A 25040-nucleotide genomic window follows, 5' to 3' on the forward strand; every position below is an offset into this window, starting at 1 on the left:
TGAAAACCACCCCACCGAGGGGGGGGGGGGACAATCCAACCGTCTCCATTGACCTTGTATTGCGAAAGGCCGCCTCCTTGTCATTTCAGGCTTATAACAAAAAACTGAATAATGCCTAAAAGCTGCTGTGTGACAATATGTAAAGCTAACAAGCCAAAGAACCCAGAAATAAATTTTTATATGCTGTCGAGCCGTAAAACCCAAAGCCTTCAAGGAGAAAAAAGTGGATCGCCGACCACGCCTCCCCCCAGTGGACGCAGCTCCACCAATAGAAGCACCATGAAAAGTTGCCTGTTCCCTCTTTTGTCTTTAAACGCTTGTTTTTTGGGGACGACAGCTTATAAAAACGTATTTGCAGATTAAACTTAAAAACAGAATAATACCTAAAAGCTGCTGTGTGACAGGATGTTCAGCTGACAAGCCAAAAAACCCAGAAATACGTTTTTATAATTCTAACTAAAAAGTATGTGTTTAACCTTAGTTTTTTTGTTAAATATTTGTGGTTTTTAATGCACTTGATAATTTAATAACAGAGAATGAGAGTGAGGAATGTCATTTACCTAAATACTTTGTCACCTCCGGAAGCAATGAAAGGAAACGAGAATCCACACATACATATCTTTTTTCATGAAACATGGTAAGCATCCAGAATTATAGCCACGTTAATAACGTTTGTAAGAAACCACACCGTTTGGAAATTGGTAGAAAATTTGGAAAATAGGGTCATTTAAATGTACCTGCACCATTAAAACTCAATGCTACGAGTAAGCGAGCTGCCTGTGGTAAGATGGCCGCCAGGTGATGACGTTACAGACTCCGCCGTAACACATCTAGCCTTTATACATATCTATGAGAACAACAGTCACATTTTTAAAATTCTTTATACTTTACAGAAAAGCTGATTGACCAAAATCGTTTTTTCTAAAATGTTCTTCTTAGCGAGGTTTTTCCTGCTTGTGACCAAGAATTAATGCAGTAAGAGTAATGAGAAAAGATCAAAGAGTGCAAAACAAATTCTTGCAGTTTCTAAATGAAATTTCTAAGTTGGGGTGTAACTGTACGAACTATTTAACATGATTTTTATATGTTTAGTGAGTGTCTAAGATAACCCCAAGGTATTTAAAATCGGACACAATTTGTAATTTTTCACCATTTACTAATATATCTGGGAAAACCTCCTCCATCATTCTAATCTTAAAATACATACAAGCAATTTTCTTGAGGTTTTACAATAAAAAACTGACTAAACCAGTCTTGAATTTTTGTGATAGCCGTTCATTTGTTTTATCATGTACATAAATCATAGTATCATCTGCATACATTTGAATACATGCATCATCTGAAAACAAATATCTGGAAGATCATTCAAGTACAAAGTAAAAAAGAGGGACCCCTGAGGTACACCTGTTGACCAGTTTTTTAATCTGAGTACATTGTTTCCTTGATGTAAGATAAGACTCAATCCATTTTGTTGTTTGCACAGAGAAATATGTATTAATTTAGATTATAAAACATTATGATTTAACATCATATACCTTTTAATAACTAGTAACTATAACTAATTACTTTTTTAAAGTAACATTGCCAACACTGCTTGGTAACAGATGTGACAGTTGATAGCCGAACATGATTGAGAGATTTAAGATTTTCTAACTAGAGATGAGATAAGATTTGGTGAGATAAGATGAGAATCCTAAATCAACTTTTCTTCTGTTATATGAATTTGTCAAGTTAAGACCTAAGATAGAAAGATTCTGTAATGCGCCCCAAGGTTCAAGGAACTTGGTGCTTTTGACGATCTCTACTGGGGATCCGTTGATGTCCAGGGAGCGTGGTCGCTTTGTGCTCTTCTAAAGTCTACAACCATCTCTTAGGTTCTGTCTGTAATAGTTGCTCATTTTAAGTTAATATTTTATTTAACATCAACTTAAAAAATCGAGTAACACTTAACTTTATTTTACTTAATATCTTACATTGTATTATTTGAGTAAATGTAGGCAGTAGATCACACATAAATGTAAAAATCACAGAACCAACGGTTTTTAATCAGCCCCCAGTGACAAGCCTTTTCTACCTTACGATGGCAAATTTGTACTCCAGACTGTACAGCACATTTAGGGGCCAATCACACCAAACATGTTTTAAACGTTTGGAAATGCAAGGCGCGCCACGCTGCTTTTTTCGGTCACTTTAAAAAAGTGCGGCACAGATTTTAATATTTCTAGGCAACCACCGAGTCACTTGTCTTGTCAATCAAATATCGAAACCTGAGCGATCTCTTGCTTTTAACTGTTACATAGGCCCTTTTTACATGGCGCCACGCATCTTCCATCTTGAATCGATGCAGGGTATTTTTAATTCTGCCAGCATAAGTCTAACGTCGCCATGTTTGTAATTTTGTCCTCTACACATTGTCACAAAAACGGATAAATGATGTACAACGAGGGTAGTGAAACTTGACATTTGAAAGGAAAAGAGTCTTCATTGAGCAGTATTTGTCAATAATAGCCTACAGGTAAGTGTTTTGGTCGTTCCACCATTAGCAATAGTGCTAGTTGTAGTTTTTATCATCCGTGAGTTTTTTTTTTAAAAGGCCATATTCTTAATTAAATGAGCACAAACTCTTGTTGCAACCACCTTTCTATTTTACAGTTAGCAACAGATTTGTAAGATGAAAATAAACCAAAGTATTACTCAGTTTTAATGCAGGTAAGAGTAACAGGTCCATGATGAAGCTCATCTTCAGTTTTCTCAGATGAAGAGTTTTGTAACATGATTAGATAGATTTATTAATGTTGACAAGCTTGTCATATGTCTGCTTTGCTCGTAAAGTTTATTGGTAATTGGCAAATATTGGTTGTTTAATACAACTGTGGGCTCTGATATTCCATGTTTGAAAAAAAATGAGCAAAAAAAAAAAAACAGTGACTAAAACTGAAAAACTTTTTTGCTTGCACTTTTTTGCCTTTTCTCTTCCTCTTTTTCTATTGCCAGTTTGTTTGGTGTGTCTGTGAGGATAGTGCTAATTGTTTTTTCCTTCCCTTGAACACTCTTCCTGCAGAGGGCTCAGGAATCAGCACAGCAGTAGGCACAGAGGGGGTATGTGTCAGTGCATCAGTGGCAGTAGGCACAGAGGGGGTAGGGGTCAATGCATCAGTGGCAGTAGGCAAGGTGAGGCCAGGAGTCGGCACATCTGTGGCGTGAAGAACAGAGCAATCAGGAGTTGACCTTAAGGCAGTGGTTGGTTCAGTCCTGTCAGTAACAAATTCTAGTTTCATCCATATTCCATACATTCTGAGCAGCAAAACCATGTTTGTCATAAACTCTGCCCAAGTTGTTGAAAAAAGTGCCCACATTGTGCCTGTTAAAGCTTGAGGGCTGGTTGCTTGTGACTTCTTGATGGACAGTGTGGAGTTACACTAAATGAAATAAGTCATCCATTCCTTTCCTGCCATTGCGGATGTGTTCAATGCCACTACAGCTCTTTCAGAACACTGCAAGTTTTTCCATTTTAGGTAGCAGTCCCTGTGAGCTCTGTTATTTTCATGGTTTGGGAGTTCATCATTGATACGACCTCACTTAACATCACACATTTTGTACCCATGGTCACTATTCAGAGTACTATGAGAAGGTCTTTTCTGGCCATGGGAGAAAAAGAACACATGGGATGCAAAACCAATCCAATCCCTTTTTTCATCTTTACTCTTCCATTTGCGGCCTTACTATATTTCAAGTAGTCTGGAAATGGCTTTCCCCGTGAATCATAGGGCATTTCTTTTTCTTCTCTTAGTGCCAATTTACAAACAATAGTTGCCCTGTCTTTGTCACATCATTTTGTAGGCCACACACCGGGGTCAACTGAGAGCAGGTAATGTGGCTCAGCATCTAAAGTGTCCATCTTAGAAACATGTTAAGAAAATTCTGTGAACCTTGATATACTTAATATTAACCAAGTGAGATTATGGTACATGCCAGAGATTGAAATCATAGTAAAAATTAATGCTTGAAATCAAACTTTGATGCTTTTATTTCATAATTAGATGTGAGATATATTTAGACTGGTAACAGTGACATACTAATTACCTTCTTCTTCAACTGGGAGATTAGTTGGGGGAACTTCATATGGAGGAGGGGGTGAGGGCGAGGCTGTATCTGTGTATGGGGTAGATACTAGTTAGTCAATGTTAGTCATCCAAAAGTCCGCCAGCCTAGCATATTTAACTAACAGGAGAATTCAAGATCTTTATCTGGAAAAAATGCATTCTTCTCATTTTCAGTGGTAATAAACTTAACCTATTGAATTGAGTGGTAGTGGTTGGTTGGCTATGTAACTGACGCTAGTATTACACTAAAGAAAGCTGTGAATAAATTACTTTTCTTTTCAAAAAACTGAACTCTGTAGCCTATCTTTTCGTTTTTGATGTCCAGACTTGTACTTCCTCGTCAAAGACATCTCTAATATGTGACAGTTTACCACCTGTTTCTGCTCTCAGTGAGTGACTCGTCAGACTGGAAGAAACCATGCAGTGAAAATAGGGGGGGGGGGGGGGTTGCCGGAAATGCAGAAACAAGCCTTAATTTTGTTTTCTTTTTGTAACTCCTTGGTAGATACATTTATAATTTCTATTACATTATAACTAGTGCTGTTACTACCAATTTAAATTATCTCTGGGGGCCCCAAAAGTGTGTGGGACCTTAGAATCGTCCCAACTTTCCCCCCTTAGTGGCAACCCTGCCTTGTGGGAGGGGCAATTTGACTCCTCCAATTTACCTAACCTGTATGTTTTGGCCTGTAGGAAGAAGCAACACCAAACTCGTGATCAACAATCTGAAAGCTTTTAAACTTTTTATCTCTTCATGAAAGAAAATATTTGAAACTTTTGAAGCTGTACATTAACACATCTGATACTCACTCACAGGTAACATGATGGAAATATATGAGACATTATCTGAAGTTTCTAATGTTAGTCTTCTGCTTCAGGAGGGTTTATGTCTAACTAGAACACATTGGACAAAGTCCAACTAGTTTAATCTAACTGAAATGTTGATGTTTATTAATATTTTTATTGTAACAAAGATTAGTGTTGTCACGACTTCAAGTGTTAAAGAATCAGGAAGTACAACAGGTGAACTGTACACAGAATGAAAAACAGCTGATGAAAATCACAGGAACAAGAAGACATACTGTACATGCAAACTCATCTTTTTGTAGACAATAATAATTAGTGTATATTTCTTTTAAAATGTTTTAATGCTTTGAAACATTAAACAGTTTAAACTGATTGTGTTTTTGCTATATATGCTTTGATTAGATAAAATAATTCTGCATAATATGTTTCATGTATTGATGAATGTTTTGGCATTTAAGCATTTAGCAGATGCTTTTATCAAAGAAAGGAAAACCTTAAAGTAGTTCATCAATAAAACTGAGGCTGTAATACGAAACATTCTAAGTTACAAAGTTTCAACAATTCCTAGAGAACAAACCTGTTTGAAGCAAAAAAAAACGAGAAAAAAAAAAAAAAACGAAAAGAGCACATGAGAGAGTAGAGAATATGTTATATATTCTGTAATGAATATTCAAAAACATTTGCATTCATTCATTCATTTAGGAAGTACCTTTCTTCAAAGTTTGTCTAAACATTAAATGCATTTAACAGCCAGAAACATTTTCAGTTTTGTTCTGTGTTGTATTCTGTTTGAGTCTTTTTGAAAGGTGACACTGTGCAGCAATGCAGGGCGAAAAAATAAGAAGTTCTGTCATAGCTTAATAAATAACATGGGCATAGGTTAATAAGACTTTGTTTTAAAGAAAGGAAAAACAAAAAAGTAATTGAACTGCAATGTTAATGTTGTTGATAAAGGAGGTGTCAGATGTGGTGTTGTGATTGTTTCCTCAAAAGCTTTAAAGAGAAGACAAACAATGGCAGAATCTTCACCAACATCACCAAGACGGACCAGAATTAAGAATATGAGTCCACCTCCATGTAAGGCAACAACACAAATAAACAAATATATAAAATGTTAGTGATAAATGTTGATGATTTCTCTGCGTTTTTCAGATCTGTCTGAAAAGCTTCAGTGTTCTGTGTGTCTGGATTTGTTCAATGATCCCGTCAGCACTTCATGTGGACACAACTTTTGCAACAACTGCCTGGATACATACTGGGACAACAGTCAGATCTACAGCTGTCCATACTGTAAAGAAACATTCAGTAAAAGACCAGAGCTCAAGATAAACACTACACTTAGAGAGATCACGCTGATCTTTAAGGAAAAGTTCAGTCAAAAAAGATCTGAAGTCCTCTGTGACGTCTGTGATGAAAGAAAACTGAAAGCCTTAAAGTCCTGCCTGATGTGTCAGACATCTTACTGTGAAACTCACCTGGAGCCTCACCAGAGAGTCCTGAACTTAAAGAAACACAAACTGATGGATCCTGTGGATAACATAAAGGACTATATATGTGAGAAACATGAAAGACCTCTGGAGCTCTACTGTAGAGATGATCAGACATGTGTTTGTGTGTTTTGTACTGATGGAGATCACAAGAATCACAACACTGTCCCTCTAGTGGAGGAGACTAAAGAGATAGAGGTAAAAGTTCATTAATAGATCCTTTATTCATATGTTCATGGGTGTCGGAACCATTATATGTGGGTGGGACAAGATCTACCCAATTTTCAAAACACATGATATTGGACCCACTCACTTATTGCATATGTATGTTAGGTCAAATCCATTCCACTAGCTAAATTAAACTCAGTTATGTGTTTCAGCTACAACCTTGACTCCCACGTTGCTTCCTCTAAATCCATTCCATTTGGCTCATTTAGAGGCTGTATAATATAAACTCCATTTGGTGTTTTCACTACTTTTGCCTGTTGCACTAGAGGTTGTTTGCATGGGACAGTCTTTTCGTCCCTCTCCTGCAAGGTCCTATTCCTGTAATGATCAGATAGCAGGCAACGAATCCAAGTTCAGGTTAGATTTCTTATAATATAATGTAATCTTAATATAACAAAATATAACAAGATAATCCAATTGGGGTACAGACACAGAATAGAAAACCAAGAAACAGAACATTATAACAGGAACAACGTCACAGTGAAACAATACTCGACAAAGGACAATAGACCTGGTTGAGTCGCGACTCACTCGGATCTTTAACCCGGATCTTTAAATTAACTCATGAGTCGCGAGTCTCTAGTGTCATTTACCCGGCTCAGTTGAGTCCTACTACAATTCAATGTAAAACCATAAACAGCGCCACCACACACACAAACCTCTTTCAACATTATTGATGAGACTTCGCTCGCACTACAGATCCACTCGTAACCGCCTGATCTGCGCGAGAACTGACCCGAGATTCTCACTCAGAGCCGGAAACATTGCAAACTCAAGAGACCCGCGGATCCGTGCGAGCCGCGAATTGACCCGAGATTCTCCCTCAGAGCCGGAAACATTGCAAACTCGAGAGACCCGCGGATCCGCGAATTGACCCGAGATTCTCCCTCAGAGCCGGAAACATTGCAAACTCGAGAGACCTGCGGATCCGCGAATTGACCTGAGATTCTCATTCAGAGCCGGAAACATTGCAAACTCGAGAGATCTGCGAATCTGCTCTGACTCGAGAATCTTTTAACTCGTAACCGGTTGATCCGTAACCGGCTGATCCGCGCGAACTGTCTCTCTGCCTCTGGGGGCGTTTTTTTCTATATTATTATGCTATTATTATTAGCCCTATTTTTTTAAATGGTCCACCATACACACCAAACCTAAAACATAAGCATGTTATCTCAGAAGTGAAAGGCTTTTGTTGTGGATTTGCTTTTGAGGAGACTTCAGTCGCTCTATAGATTCACTAACCGGCTCCGGCTGATCCACGCAAATCAGCCGGTTAGTGGATCTGTAGAGCGAGTCCCATGGTCTGCGAGTCTGCAATGTTTCCGGCTCTGAGAATCTTGAGTCGCGTGGATCAGCCGGTTACAAGTGGGTCTGTACTGAGTTTCCTTGGCGATTTAGCAATACTGACTCAAGTGATTCAAGTGACTCACACAACCCGGATCACTTTAGTGAGTGACTCACAATAACCCGGATCCTTAAAAGGAGTCGAGTTTGCCAGGCCTAAAGGACAACTGAAACACAAGGGCAATATATAGAAAGACCAGAAGACGAGGGCGGAGCCACAGGCGCAACAGAGATCATGGCAGAACTGGAACCCATGGTGGTGCTCTGGACCTGAAAACAGGATGGGAGAGAGAGACAGGATATACAGAAGGCCTCACAGACCATTTAGAGCAGGGCTATTCAATTAGTTTGTCGTGGGGGCCAGTTCATAAAAAGCATCTTAAACGAGGGGCCGGAGATATAACAATGATGATGCCTAAAATTTCCTAAATTTAACCATATTCATGTTGTATTTTGAAACTGCATAACAACAAAATCAGTGCATTGTACAATAGGCTTTTTCTACAAACATGTATTTTGAAACTGCATTCAACAACAGTGCATTGTTAGATGTCTAAGTAGGCTTTTTCTACATCCAGACATGTTCATATGTTGTATTTTAAAATTGCATAATAACAACATAAGTGCATTGTAAGATGCCCAAGTAAGCTTAATTCTACATTTAAATAGGTAAATAAGATCAATATCACACTTATTGAGAATTTAACTCATTTACTCACTTCAGTGCACATAACAAAAAGTTTATAATATGGAACATAATTGTTTTATGCTGTTTTTGTCAAAAGCTAATTAATACAGTAGCCCTATTTAAACTACAACAGCTATCTTAATAATTGGCAAACATTAGGCTAACTTACCTTCTAATAAACAGAATATGTTTTCAGATTTCGCAAGAGCAGTAAAATCAGGTGTATGTTTGTCAGTGCGATACGCATACAGTGGTGCAGGTGCTCGGCTGTGAGCGATGGGCGACTAACTGTTACTTGTTTTAATTGCATTCTTGTGTGAGAACAATGACTCGCATAATATTTGAGCCTTGTCTGCTTTGAATTTTGGAGAAACGGCAGGATCTTTTTGTCTAGTTCACAAAATTGTTTCAACGAGTTTCCTTTATTAAGACATCTAACGTTAATGTCATTGTGGATAAGCATAAACATATCAGACAACAAATGTCGGAAAAGGCAGTGTTTTAAGCTGAAAATACAACAAATAAAGTTAAAACAACCATGGAGTCCGGTCTCTTAACTCACCACTGTCAGCTATCGCGTCTTGAGACACGGGCGCGAGCGGGGGAGGCGATCGCTTTGAACTTGTGGACCAAAACGCGAATATAATCACGTGACACAGCTGCTCGCACCAGTCACGTGACTCGCGCTCTGCAGCTCATGCTGTATGAAACAGACGCACGCGCATCAACTCGTAACTGTACGGCCCGTGGTCTAATTACTAAATTTATTTTAGAGATGTCTTTTTTACATACAACATAAAGGGCCAGATCAAACTACCTTGGGGGCCGGGTTTGGCCCGCGGGCCGCCAATTGAATAGCCCTGATTTAGAGAGTTCATAGAGCTTGGAATAGGCCATCTTGATCAAGGCAGAGAGTTCAGAGAGTTTGAGATCAGCCATCTTGGGCAAGGCAGAAAGACTGTGGAACTCAGGAATGGTCATCTTGGATGGGACAAAGAGACTAGAGAACTCAGGTTCGGACCTTTCAGCCATGACAGGAATCTCAGGTTCATCCTCTGAGGAAAGTGAAGAACAAAAGGCAGACCACACACCACAGTGCCATTGCCAACACAGGAAGTGTAATAGATAGGGAACTAGAGAACTCAGGTTCGGACCTTTCAGCCATGACAGGAAGCTCAGGTTCATCCTCTGAGGAAAGTGAAGATCAAAATGCAGACCACACCACAGGAAGTGTAATGGATAGGGACATACCTCAGATGCCACTGGGACTACAGAACTAGAAACAACCGGACTTGGGACACCGGCTGCCCGTATAGACATCATACAGGTGTCCGCCAAACTAGACACCAACCGCTTTGTCCTGGCATTAACCGGAGAGGCTGGTGAGGTGACCATCTTGAAAACATAAGACTATTAGTGATTTATTTATTTTTCCCGACCGAACAGATCCCGTTAAATTTAGATCTTAGATCCCAGAATCTCATATTTATATTTCTCTAACTAAGAGAGAGGGTATAATAATATAAAATGTAGGGTATACAAAACTTGTATCAGTTTACCTTTATTCGTCTTCAAAATGTAAACGTACTGTCAGCGAAGTAGAGAAAAAAATATAAATGAAATATTATGTCTGTCACTTAAATTATTTGCAAAATATTAATGAAGGAAACCCTTTCGCATATGCGAAGTGAAATCACAAATAGGCCTACTTGCTACAGATTGGATAGGCTATAATTTTTACTAAACTACTTTATACATCCGTGTAGGAAAAGAATGACGTTGACTGATGATAGTTTCAGTACCAAACAGCTCCTCAGATGTGTCTGTACAGGTGGTCACTTAGAATGAGTAAAGTGCAGATACGCTGCTTGAATTGTTTAATTAAAAGGCAATAGACTATCTCAATGGCATCTACTCTAGTAAAAAACAATTGAGGGGTGGGGTGTGGAGATGGGGGTGGATGAGGTGTCTTTTTTTGCTTCCGATGCCCATGAATCTGTTATAAACATTCAAACAACATGATCTTTTGTCAGAAGATGATCAAATGTGTGTTTCTCTCTATAGACTCAACTAAAGAAGATGCAGCAGTATGCAGGTACAATGTGTGATCTACACTAACAATAATACTTTACATACACAAACTCATCTCTACTATTATAAACACATCAACATCTTTATATTGTCATTGATATTCTCTAATCTCTCTCTCAGTGGATGTGACTCTGGATCCTGATACAGCTTTACCAGAACTCATCCTGTCTAAAGATAGAAAACAAGTGAAACATGGAGACATTTGGCATGAACTCCCAGATAATCCTAAGAGATTTGATAGGTGTATCAGTGTTCTGGGAAAAGAGGGATTCAACTCAGGGAGATTTTATTTTGAGGTTCAAGTGAAGGACAAAACTAACTGGGATTTAGGAGTGGTCAGTGAATCTATTAAAAGAAAGGGATCGCTCAAAGCAATTCCTCAGGAAGGATTCTGGATTGTGTCTCTGAGAAATAATAAGAATTATTTGGCCTTTGCTCATACAGATATCTTTCTGTCTCTGAAAGTGAAACCACAGAAGGTCGGGGTGTTTGTGGATTATGAGGAGGGTTTGGTTTGTTTTCATGATGTAGAGTCCATGTCTCATATCTACTCTTTCGCTGGTCAAACTTTCACTAAGAGACTGTTTCCTTACTTTTGCCCATGCCATAATAATGGAGGTAGAAATTCAGCTCCTCTGGTCATCTTACCTCTTCATTACAACAAATGAATTTACTGTACACTGTACATAAATCTGAGTTTTGTATGGCCCATTCAAACTGGATAAGCAAAGCCTGTGATTTTACTGAAATTTACTGAATTATCTCCCAGATATGATTTTGAGGCTTTGCATACCACATTATCTTATACTATGCCACAACACTCTGTAAAAGGTACATTTTACATAGTATTTGTTCTAGGGTGCGTTTGCCAAAAGGATTGTTAGCAAACTATGTTTGTTGTTACCATTAAACTCTATTAGTAATGACAGAAATTGTGACCATAGTTGCTGTCAGGAAACGCTCCGATCAGCCTTGTTGCAATGATGTGTCAAGCAACACGAAACTCATTTGAAAGTATTAATGCTGTTCTTGTGTTTGCAATAATTGCTTCTATTGTTTACCTCATTTGTAAGTCACTTTGGGCAAAAGCGTCTGCTACGTGACTAAATGTAAATGTAAAGTTGATTAAATAAGACAATATTGGGGTGAGATTCAACTATCTGAAAAATTGGAATCTGAGGGTGCCAAAAAATAAAAAATTTGAGAAAATCCCCTTTATTTTTCTGTTACGTGCCTGTGTCTGCATTTGTGTGTTCTCTCTTTTCTATCTTCTCTCTAGCGCTCTTCATTCATTATTCCGTTCTGGGGAATCCCTGGTGACCATCATTTCATCCACCAATCCCGTTACGCCCTCTGCTTTAAAAACCTCCCACCATTTTTCCCAAAGGAATGCTTTTGCTACTGTTCCCATTTCGTGTATGTTTCAGACACTTTATATCCTTTATTCTTCCTTCAATGTTTTGTTACATCTTGTTGTTTTTCCTGTTTTCGTTTGTCTGTCTGAATCTTTTTTTTTATGTCTTGTTTTTTCGTTGTTTTATGGAGAAGTGTTATTTTTTGTTTACACATAGGAATAATATTTTGTTTGATACATTAGGTAAGGATCTGGTACCACCCGCTGTATGTTATCGAGGTTTAGAGTAGAATGTATTTCAGCCAAGGATCCACAGCTCCTGTCAATTTTACAGTTGTGCAATGAATTAATAACTCAACTCATTATATCTTGAGCATTACCATGAGCAGTGTTGGGGCTAGTTACTAAAAAAAGTAATATATTACGTATTACATATTACTCTCAAAAATAGTAATGCCTTACGTTACTTTATTACTCCCTGGAGAAAGTAACTAGTTATATTACTAGTTATATTACTAGTTAAAAAATTTTTTCAGGACAAGAATGTTTATTTGGGCAAGCCACGGCCAAGAAAATGCTGGCTTCCTTACCCACTACCGGACGCGGGGCACAGCGTTCGGAGAAACATTAAAGAGTGTGCACTTCACCGTCAAGTTATTTTCCTTCCGTTGAACATAATAAAATATGACTGAATCTCCACCCGTCGAAACTAGCTTTCTGTTGCTGGGAACCTTCCTCTGAAAAAGAGCTTGCCGTTGTTGACGCTTCCATTTTCCCGATCTGTCTTTGAGTGTGCCGCTGCCGCTCTGTGCTGTTGGCTGCCGGGTGTCGACCAATCGGTGATGGTAAATGATACCTCGTGCCAAACTTAGACCAATCACTGTTCCATTCACGCCCTCCTCCCCTTCCCTTTTGTTCTCTGTGTTTTGTGCCTTGTGTGATGAAGGTGCTACTGGCGAATGTAACTCAAGTAACTAGCTCGGGAAAACTGTAATAATATTACCATTTTCAGACGGGTAATGCCTTACACTACTAGTAGAAAAAAGTAATATTATTACAGTAACTAGTTACACCCAACACTGACCATGAGATACTAACCACAATCATAATATTAAATTACCAGCTTATTTTTGCCATAACAAACATGATTTTAAAACACAAAGTTGTAGCAGCAGAAAAACTAGTAAGCTATAAGTCAAGGGTCAAAAGTCCTAAAACAAACATTGATCACCATAATGGTGGCTTTCAATAAAACATCAACATCTAAACCTAATAAATAAATGGTGTTTTCTACAGAAATATGTTAACCAAACATTCAGAATAACTGTTATGGATTTAACGTGACGTGTGTTTTGATCAGGCTCTGAATCTGATCTCTTACAAAGTTCTTCACAAAAATGGAATTATCTCCGCATTTAGCTGAAAAATAAAATGCAATGTTTCTTATCATTTAACTAATAAGCAAAAAAGTTAATATAGAAAACAGATGTTTTAAAGCTCACGTAACACATGCTGTTTCTGCATTTCTGATGTTAATCTGGAGTACCTATAGAGTAGTATTACATCCTTTTTATCTCTGAAGAGTCTTTAGTTTAATCAGATTTATAAAAGAAAGATAAGCTTTACCGAATCTTTCTGATAACGTACGAAAAAATGAAGAAGGAGGAGTTATACCGCGGGAGGAGCGAGTACGAGTCGTATAGTGCAACACTATACAACAGTGTTTAACTTATGATGTACTTTCATGTTCGTGTCATTTATATAATATGTACGCGCCTATTTCCAACATAAGACAGAAGTCTTACTTACCGCGTGCAACCCATCATGACCTGGTTGGGGAAATCCAGCGCATCAAACACACACGCAAAACTCCGCTGCTACCCCGGATAATAAACTATATCCATTGTTTTCATAAGGCTGGCTTTCTTCTCCTTACAGCCAAAAACACACTTTTCTTTCGTGCCATTGTTGAGTTTTGACATTAAACAAAGCTGTGTCGAGTGATAAGATTTTTGCAAGTTCTAGCGTCTCCCGCTGATTGCCGGATGGGCGGGGTTTTCCAGGGGAAGTGCCCATAAAAAGAAGTGATACGTATAGAAAACCCCTGAAACGTCAGCTGGACCTGTAATCGAAAAAAAACTTTCAGAAACTTGTACGAACCCTGGTGAAGTGCATTCGGCACATAAATACTCTGTAACACGCCCAACTACTTTTTTGACACTTTGCTTACGTTTAGCATAAAGAAACAACTCTTTAACTGTGTTAATAAGTCAGAGTGCTTGAAATACCATTGAACCACCCCTTTAAACATTGTGTGGACATTTTTATTGTCATAACATTTAAAAATTAAAGAATGTAACATTTTACAATCATTCAGACAACCAAGAAACATTCTTAAAACATAAAAAACCCTAGACACTTTGAATGTTAGCATAACGTTTTTGGGAACATTGAACACGTTCAAGGGATATTCTAAGAACTTTACTCTGTTAGCTGGAGCCTGAAACACACTCTTTCTGCTTATCTCCTGTTAATCTTGAGTACCTATAGAGTAGTGTTATATCCTTCATATATCCAAAGACTCTTTAGTTATGAAAAGACAGATCAGCTGTACCGATTCTGTCCGAATAAATCTGAGCTCCTGGAAGCGTACTGCAGGCAGAGCGAGTCACGAGCAAGTAACAGACACAAAACATTAGCCGACTATCTCTGGACAATTTATGATTCACTACATGTTCATGTAATTTACATTATATGCACTTATGTGCAGATTGCCAACAAAACAGAGATGTTCACAAGTCTCTGAGCTCGAGTCCGAGTCAAGTCTGAAGTCTTTGACCTCGAGACCAAGTCAAGTCTGAAGTCTTTGAGCTTGAGTCCAAGTCAAGTCTGAAGTCTCTGGGCTCGAGTCCAAGTCAAGTCTCAAGTTTAGTTGTTACAAATAAAACTCTAATAACAAATAAAGAAATTATAAACATTTATAAAAAAACAAAGTTGCACATTAAGTAAGGTCTAAAATTAGCATTAGGTACAGAAATAAAATTAAATGGATAATAACACTGTCTTTATTGTACAAATTAAATATTATTATTATTATTATTATTTTTGAGCAATAGAAGTGATTTTCTGTTCGTCTTGGGTTGTTTGATTAACATAAATGACACAGACTTAAGTAGGTTAATTGAGGTTACTGTCTCTTTATTAAGAACAAATAAGGCCAGACTGGTTTCTGACTGGTTTCTTAAGACATAAACAAAAAAATTTTATTAGAAAAAGAATACTGTGAGATCATTTTGCGTGTATGTGCCTTGTCAAGAAAAGAAAGATTTTATGTTGGCTTAACTTTTGAAACACTTCTCTCTGTATGTAAACTACCGAGGGCACTTAAACGCGTGCTCAAACACAGGCAGAGGGCGAATTCAGGAAGAAGATGCAGCAGTCGCTTCACATAAAAACGTTACGTTGTTTTTCATTGCTCTATTCAGCAAATGTATGTTAATGGACTACAGTGTATGACACAAAGTAGCGCAACTCTGGACCTGACTGGAGCTGGACCGGATACACTTAACCGCATGTGCGTACAGAAATCTGTTCACTTGTGCGCCTATTTGCGGTTAAATTGTTTAACCATTTAAACAATTGCAAGCCTTAGAAACACGTTAATGACAAACTTACCCTATTTAAATTGCATATTAATCCGCAAATCGCATGCGAGCCGAACCGCGGATCCGTCACAGCACTACCCAAAGCTTTAGATGAATGCCACAGCAGCGGCTGCCTTCAGGTACAGTCGACACATGTTCGCGGCCGCGCGCGCGGAGCAGATACGTCACGTGTTACGTCGTGGGCAGGTTGTAGGTAACGGAGGGAGCTATGACAGCAAGCTCATCAGACGTTTCCTAAAAATAAACATTGTTCACGAGTTGCGCGGCTCGAGTCCGAGTCGAGTCTGAAGTCTTTGAGGGTCGAGTCTCAAGTCGAGTCTGAAGTCACTGTGTGTGCGACTTAAGTCGCACTCGAGTCCGAGTCTCAAACTCGAGTCCCCATCTCTGCAACAAAACAGACATTTGATACAGTTTTAACTTTGCCTGCAAATCATGACTTGGTTGGAACTGCCCCATTTCAAAGAAATCCAGTGTTAAACAAACACATGCACAACTTAGCTGCTAACTATATCAATTGTTGACATAATGCTGGGTTCTTTGGGGAGATGAACAAGCTTACATTACCCTTACAAACAACAACACACTTCTTAAAGTGCCCTTATAGGGAGTTTCACTGTACTCCTTCCACTGGCCATAAAAGAAATAAAGCAAGATTGTTCCACATGTATCGTTAAAAAAAAAAAGGTTTTAACCCTGTTAAAGTGCATTCGGCACAGATATAATCATAAGATCTTTTTGACACTTTGCCTATGTTTAGCAATGAGGAGTCCAACTCTTAAACAGTGTTAATAAGTCAGAATGCATGAAATAGCTTTAACCCCCCACCCGCCTTATGGTCCTGGCTAAGGTCCACTGATGGATCACTTGACTCTACTGTACATCACTGATTCATACTCCATTTTATGAACAGTAGATCTGTGGAAAAAAATATGACATGAGATAACACAACAGCATGTAATGGAGAAGCTGAAGATTGCATTTGTTGGGAAACAATTTAAGGGTTTTCATTATAGGTAAAAATCATAATATTTTAATTCTTTTTTGAATGTGTCAGAATTTGTCACCTCTCCAGCAACATCTTATTGTTTTCAGTCTTTGTGTCTATGATGTATTGTACAGTTGAATACAGGATCTCCTCAGCATGTCTGAATTTAGGAGCTGAGACTCCTGATGAAAACATATTATCCTACAATGAAAGAAAACTATCTTAACTCTATTCTGCATTAATAATAATAATATCAATAACAATAATAATAATAATAATAAGGTAACATTTGTATAAATAGCCTGTGTTTAACTGTTAAAGGTGCCATTCATGAGATTTTTTTAATGGCACCTTTGAATAATGCAGATATAAACTATATTAAAAAAGAAAAGAAAAAGGCTAAAACACATTTTCATGAATTTATCACCTCAGTTAACAAAAAACTTTTTCACCCAAAGTTTCAAATGGCAATTTTCTATATTTTAAGAGCTGTTTTTGTTTATTAAATGATAAAGAAACATTACATTTTATTATTTTAAAGCTGTTATAAAACATTATTTATAAAACGGCTCGTTCTGGTTCTTCATTCTGATTGGTTGAAACGCGTTCTAAGCCGTGATAAAATACCCCGGTAAACCCACGGTTCAGACCGCATCACAAGTATCATTGCGCCACTGTTGCTGCGTACTGATTTATGAAAATAAACACCACAGTCTTTAATCATTTTTTAATTTTTCTACATTTGCACAATTATGGCGATATCCAGATAAATGTCAATAAATAAAACATTTCGTAAATAAAGAGAAAACGTTCTCTGACGTTTTTTTTTTGTCTTATTGATATTTCCGCTATTATCCGCTATTGTAGTGGATTTAGCGTGACGTGTGTTTTGATCAGGCTCTGAATCTGATCTCTTACAAAGTTCTTCACAAAAATGGAATTATCTCCGCATTTAGCTGAAAATTTGAGAGGTGATAACTGATAAGACAACAAATGAAGGTAGGATGAAACGTTTTTTGATGTTGTTGGAAAGCGGATGGACTGTTCTTTCATTTGATATTTTATTTTTATTATGTTTATTTAAAGAAGATAATTTTTCTGTAAGACATTCAACTAAAACTGGGTGCCAACTTAAAAAAATGCTGACGGGTAAAGAGTTAAGCATGCTTCCCAGCATATTTGATCATCACTTCAACAGTTGCACGATATAAATGTTAATGTATAAATTAGATGAATGGTGATTTATAAAATAAACACCACAGTCTTTAATCATATTTTCGTTGTGTCTTTGCTGCGTCTGTGTTGTTTGTGAACTGCGCTCTGTTGCAGCCACACTTGATTCTGAGGAACTACTTTGTTTGGCGGAAGAGTAATATTTATACTAATATAATTACAACTTATTTGTGTTTTATTTTATAAAATCCCGCTAACGTTATGCATATGAAGTAACCATTTTATAAACGCAATAAACCCCTCGAAGCGTTGGGTTACCAGTGCATTTTATAACAGCTAAGGGGGTTTTAGGCACTCCGCTTCGTGTCGTGCCTAACAACGCCCCTTAGCTGTTATAAAATGCACTGGTAACCCACTGCTTCTTGGGGTTTATTGCTTTATTATGAATAAAAATAGCTGTAGAAATCCAGAAAATGCTTTAACTTTATCGGCCATAAAATACAAAAAAACTAGTTTACTATCCTGTTAATCGAAATTCTAACTCTCACTAATGTCGGTTTAACTACAATGCCTAAATTGACAATTGCATTTCCACTGTGAATAATTCTTAGTGATCTGCAGTCAGTTTATGGTTTTACCTGATTTTGTCTGATGTCATCAGGTCTGTGTTTGCACTTCCTGTAATAAAGAATTATATAAACTTATTAGAATTTTTTTGAAATATTTGCAGGTAAGGGCTACATTGGTAGAGAGGGATTTAAGTACAATGTTTCTGTTTCCCTGTCTCAGAGACTAACAGGTTCAATCAATGCACATCCTCATGCTGCCATATTGATAACCTCCCAGCAACAACTGACCGCTTTTTTGAGCACTTGCAGCTCTTTTAAATTCTTGAAAAGTTTTCTTTATTTGAACTTCATGTAAAGTTGCTTCAAAACAATGCACAATTGTAAAAGCGCTATATAGGTAAAATTGACTTGATTTGACAACACTGAAAATAAACTTGTTGGATCTAAGTTTTTCAATTATGGACACCGATTCAATAAATGAACACGTAACCTCAAAAGTTACGTTAATTTTATTTTAAGAAAACTTAATTCAATCTTATGTTTACAATTTTGTTTTTGTGACTATACTGTATATCAGTGGTGTCAAACATACAGCCTGCCCCCATGGACTCCACATGGCCCACAAAGGTGTCCAATCCGGCCAAAATTATCATTTATACTATGTGACACTGCCTCACAAGACATGTTTTAACCGCTCAATATATATATATATATATATATATATATATTTCATGATTTTATGTATATTTGAGTTTTAAATAAGTTTGACATCTTAGCCATTTTATCTCTTACTTTTAATTTGTGTGGATGTCTTTTATTTTATATGGTCTAACTGTCATGTGAGCAGTGATGGGCAGTAACGTGTTAAAAGTAACACGTTACTGTAATCCGATTACTTTTTTCAAGTAACGAGTAAAGTAAGGGATTACAATTGCAAAAACAGTAATTTGATTACTGTTACTTTCCCGTAAGCAGGCTGCGTTACTGCGTTATTTAACCTTGATTTTGTTTCATGAAACTGTCTCGTGTCGTGACGCGAGTCGAGTGACAATGATGTATGAGCGCCGTCAGTCAGTGTAGTGTTGAAGATGAAGAGACAACATGGAGCCCGAGAGAGAACAAGACCATGCAGCGTTTAATGCTTGGAAGTACGGACATTACTTTGAGTTTAACCCAGTTAAAGGCGACAAAAACATCAGTGTCCGCTGTACACTCTGCGTAGGAATAAAACTTTTATCTACAGCGAAAAATTCCACCTCAAATCTGAGCAAACACCTAGCAAGCCGGCACAGGAATGTGAAACTTACTGAAAAAATCCCTGAACCCCCAGCTGACATGACTGCTGCGGCTCCATCTCATACACATTCAGGCGAAATCTGATGTAAACAACAGTCTATATATCTATATTTCATTGATTATAAGCATTTATGGACAAAAATGGTCTTTTGATGAACTATATTAGAAGGTTTTCATGGGTTATTCACATATCTGAAACAGACTGGATTCGACTCGCGATCGTTATATTAACACCAAGGTAAGAAGTCCCGTTTATATTTTGCCTTTTGTCATCTGGACTTCTGTAACAAAATACTACATTTATCATGCAAGAGCATCTGTATCTCAAAACAGACACCATGCAGTGATGCTAAACCCGTAGACCTTTTAAACGATGTATAGTAATGTTAATATTAATAATTATTAATGTTTGTAGACAGTAGGTTATATAGATATTGTTAGCAGTGTTAAATAAAACGATGTCACCAAGGCCACGAATAAGTGCGCGTCGAGAGGTCAAAACAGAGAATGTTTCATTTGATTCGATTTTAGATGATAGAATATGCAGAAAGAATAGAATTAGGCTGAAAGGTCTTGGCCCGGTTGCATAAAGCACCTTAAGGCCTAGTTCACACGGACATGGGTATTTTTATAACCGTGAGTTTTTTCACGCAGTTCGTCCGTTCGTCCACACGAAACCGCAGTATCAGGGCACTGAAACTGAGCATATTTGAACACCCCTGCCAGGGTGAGCTTTTTAAGAAACCCTGGTTACAGTGGTGTCGAGTAAAACCGGGGGTTTTGCCTTGGGACGTCAGAATGTGCGCCATTATACACTGTGTTTGACTTCAAGATTGTGCGCTGCTGACTGCTTTGTTGATAATTCTGTGCAATGGCGGACGTATCTTGCTAATAATAACTGTGCTAACAGGGGTTTTAACATGTATACAGATAGATGCTCAGTTATCTCACTATATTGCGGAACACGATTTGGGTTATATCCCCGCCTGCTGGTGTGGCATGCTCTTGACACTGCATGCTCTTGCTTTTGCTTTATCGTGTGGATGGATATTTAATTTAAACCGAGCATGTGTGGACGGGATTTTCTTTTAGGGAAAACTCCAGTTATAAATTAGCCTGACATTGCCATACTCAATTCTAGTCAGAATTTGAGTCTGATACCGCTCCATTGAGCTATAATTATGAGGCGTGTCTCAACCGAAAAATGCCTCTGCACTCAATTGGATAGACCTATGACCAATCAGAGCAACCGAGTGTGTAACGTATGTTGAAATTACGTCTTTGCAGCCTGACCGAACTGCTAGTGCTATTTATTTCGATACAATGACACTAACATTGTGATTATACCGAGTTAGCGAATGTACATCAACACCTATTATGTTTACAACATTTCGTTTATATCACAACATGAAGTATTTACTAAGTCATAGAGTAAGACTATCTCTTACCATTTGTACGTTAGGTGAACTTCATCCACGACGATAGCCATTACGTTTGCTTGAAAATATTGGAGCCTAGCATGTCCCTCCACTTATTCAGCAACCACGATTCCGGGCTTCCGAAAAGAAGCTGGCAACGACCGCTAATTATATCCATCTCGTCGTGCACGCTGAGTTGCATCGCCGTGATAACGTTAGCCTTTTCAGTTGCGACCAACTTTTGACGAATAGGACATCAACAAATGCCCTGCTCGCGTTTCTCTGTTCCTCTTTTAAAATCAATGCTCTGTCGATATCTTTTAGAACAGACTCAATGTCAGAATCCACACATCTGAACTCTACAGCGGCAGCCATTCAACACACGCGCTCTTTGGTGACGTGGTTCATTACGTTACTGTTGATTATCTGTCCATCATCGTATAAAGCCCGCCCTGACAATTTGATTGGTTCGACCAGCATTTGTCCTAAAATAGTAGCTCCTCAACGCAGAAACCCCAGACCCATCTTCCCGTTTACAAAATCTTGTGGGCGGGGCTAAGATGGGCTGGCACCCAGGCTAGTTATAAATATACCCGGATCCTAAATATGCAGGAGCCTAGTTCTTCTATTCGCTCTGTTTACAAGTTGCTGTCGGCATGTTTACCGTGTCTGTGCGGCTCGTGACTCGTGCCAGGGCTAGCATTGCTAATCATAACTTACATCAACTTTACTAGCAGTGATTTTAAATGGATTTCTCCAAATAGCATGACAAAATGTACCTTTCCTGTAGAAACTTTGCGTGGGAAGCCCAACCTGTCCTTTTAGCTCACACCAGCAGCCAGCGTGTGAAATAGTCTCCCATAAACAGTTTGGTCTTGTTTCTTTCTTTATAGTCCTTTCTCTTCTTGTCATACAATTCGTAGACACTTTTTCTCATTTTGAAAAAAAAAACACAGCGAGAACGCGAGCTTCAATGAATGGTTGAAACCGTAGCACAACACACATACACGTGAAAGTGCGCATGTGCAGAAAGCGAACCGAGAGGCGAGCACGTACGACGGTTATACGTCAACATATAATCAGAATGATTGACATCTGGGATGACCAATAACAGAGGTGATCCACCCGGAAAACGAAAATCTTCCGCTATACCTTTAAGAAAGACACTTAAGGGGTAAATTCCCCTTACCTACTGTAAGAGAATAATTTAAGGGTGTTGCATACAGTATAAGCCCTTAAATGGTTCTCGTAGGTAAAGGTAATCGCTAAATGTTTCACGACAGCAAACCAGGTTTGGTGTTATAAAATATTATTGTTCCATGGAGATGCAACAGAAAAAAGTTTTTTTGCAACACTCTTAAGTTTAAGGAAAACATAAGGATGAACTTAAGGGAAAATCACACTTAAGCTGCGTTATATGCAAGCAGGCCCTGTAAATTAACTAATTACTTTTGAAAATAAGTAATCAGTAAAGTAACAGGATTACTTTCTTAGGGAAGTAATCAATAATCAGTAACTAATTACAATTTCAAAGTAACTTGACCAAGACTGCATCTGAGTGAGAGAAATTAAGCTTTTCGAAGCTTTGAATCAATTGAACCAATTGCTTTGAGAATTGATTCAGTTTGAAGCGTTGGAAATACCACACACACTGGCGTCACCTGCTGGTAGAGTAAATGCAGTTTTGTCCAAACATTTTACACTTTTTTTGGGATTTATCAAAATTAAAAGAAATAAACATTTGAAATATAGCAGTCTGTGTCTAATAAATTAATATAATATGCAAGTTTCACTTTTTGAATGGAATTAGTGAAATAAATCAACTTTTCGATGATAATGACCACCACCTGATGATGGCTTATAGCACCGGTTCTGCTGTTGTGTAGAGATGAAATAATACTTATTGAATTTATATATTTTACAATACATAAATATTGAGGGGAACCTTAGGGAGCCATTTGTTATATTGTGATCAATTTTGTAGGCTCTAAGATATAAGACGGGGCTTCAGGAGACTCTCAGTAGGGTTTGTTGTTAAAGTTTTCTTTTTCTAACAGTCAGAATAAACTCACCACACAAACACAATGAAGAGAATCAAAATGAAACCTCCACATCCGGCTGAGACTCCAGCATCCACATACAGGACTGAGTCTTTTCCTCCTAAAACATGAAAAGTGATACAATGTTATTGTGAAAAATAATGTTTAGTTTTTTCATATATTTTTTAAACCCAAAGTTGTATACCTTTAACATTGACTGATACAGGAGCAGATCTTTGAGATCCGACTTCATTCTGAGCTTCACAGTAAAACCATCCACTGTGACTGGAGTTAATATTAGTGATGCTGTACGTCTGTCCAGATCCAACAGATGATGTTTCATTCACCTTAAACCAGCTGTAGTTATGAACAGGTGGATTTGATTCACTGCTGCAGGTCAGATTCACTGAATCACCCTCCATTATTTCACCAGATGGATTCACCACCACACGAGTCTCTTCTGGAGGATCTAGAGAAACATTCATAATCAATCTGTATTCTCAAGTCTTTAAATGATTTCATAAATTTATTAAATATGAACTTACAGATGACATTGAGATATTGATGAGGTGATGTAAGATTGTGTCCCTGTACAGCACAGCTATAGTTGCCTGAATCATTTCTTGTTACTGACTGCAGGATGAGTTCATTGTTTCTGTCTGATTTCTCACTTAATAACTGTGTGTTTTTAAACCAGATGAATGTTGATCTATCAGTCAGACTGCATCTGCTTTCACATGTAAGAGTCACTGAATGTCCCTTCGTCACTTTATCACCTGAAGACTTCACCTGAAGATCTGACAACACAACACAGATAGAGATATCTACATGTTATTCAACACACATTATTATCATCAATGAGTAATTTACTTACCTGTGATATCAAGAGTCACTCCAGGAGCACCAGTCCATTTGTTTTTATCAGTGATGAATCTGAAATAGTATTCGTGTGAATCTGTCTGTCTCACATCAGTCAGTCTGATGGTGCAGTCGTGTTGTTTATTTCCCAGATACTGAATCCTCTGACTGTATTCAGAGTCATTAAACAGATCTGGAGGATCTACATTATGTGTTTTATCAGTGTTTGTCCAGAACACTTTCGTGATCTTATATCCAGTAGGGTATTTATAAGTGCAGTTTATTATCACTGTTGAACCCTTTAGTGCACAGATGGATGAAGAGCTGTAATTCACACCCCACCCATCATCAGCACTATAAACTCCTAAAACACACAGTGATCACAATGAATACATTAACAGCAGCTTCAGCAAATGCAGAACTAAAACTGATAAACATATGGGGGCGGTAACCCGGACAGGGATTAGACTAGTCCTAGACTAAAATAAATGTAAGAGCTGTCCAAACTGAAAACAACTTCCACTGACATATCTTAAAATACATCAGTGCCCTTTGTTTCACCTCAAAATGCGCATAAGTTTTCAGTAAGGCATGTTTGTTAAAACTAGTTATATTTCCTGATTAAACTAATGCCTAGTCATGGCTTAAGCTAATCCCAAAACCACCCCCTAAAGCAGGGGTGAGGAACCCTGTTCTTGGAGGGCTACTGTCCTGCAGAGTTTAGTTCAAACCCAAATTAAACACACCTGAAAAATCAAATTAAAATCTTCAGGATTACTTGGAAATGAAATTCAGGTGTGTTTTTTTATTACGGTTGGAACTAAACTCTGCAGGACAGTGGCCCTCCAGGACCAGGGTTCCCCACCCCTGCCCTAAAGTGTGAAGATTTTTGTCTGTTACTTGAGGTTAATGTGTGCTTATGATAATGTTTAGAC

General features: G+C 37.9%; 1 protein-coding gene and 1 non-coding gene across 4 annotated transcripts; one reads left to right on the plus strand and one right to left on the minus strand.

Annotated features, from left to right (window-relative positions):
• The first annotated feature begins 4729 nt into the window (after positions 1-4729).
• LOC129421462 (zinc-binding protein A33-like) lies at positions 4730-13132 on the plus strand. 3 transcript variants are annotated; one of them, XM_055177214.2, is made up of 5 exons: positions 4730-4919; positions 5865-5987; positions 6063-6595; positions 10722-10752; positions 10869-13132. In XM_055177214.2, exons 2-5 carry the CDS (start codon positions 5924-5926, stop codon positions 11414-11416), a joined length of 1176 nt encoding a protein of 391 aa, XP_055033189.2. In that variant the 5' UTR covers positions 4730-4919; positions 5865-5923; the 3' UTR covers positions 11417-13132. The 3 variants fall into 3 exon arrangements, with proteins under 3 accessions (XP_055033189.2, XP_055033110.2, XP_055033036.2); XM_055177135.2 differs by having other exon boundaries at positions 5868-5987; XM_055177061.2 differs by having other exon boundaries at positions 5904-5987.
• Positions 13133-16831: 3699 nt separating this feature from the next.
• On the minus strand, positions 16832-23453 carry LOC129421773 (uncharacterized). The gene is made up of 3 exons (XR_012360356.1): positions 23281-23453; positions 18564-18603; positions 16832-16953 (listed from the first exon to the last, which is right to left on the minus strand). It is a non-coding gene; the product is annotated as an uncharacterized protein (transcript).
• Positions 23454-25040: the final 1587 nt, after the last annotated feature.

This window comes from Misgurnus anguillicaudatus, chromosome 21, assembly GCF_027580225.2.
Source record: "Misgurnus anguillicaudatus chromosome 21, ASM2758022v2, whole genome shotgun sequence".
NCBI classification, from domain to species: Eukaryota; Metazoa; Chordata; class Actinopteri; order Cypriniformes; family Cobitidae; genus Misgurnus; species Misgurnus anguillicaudatus.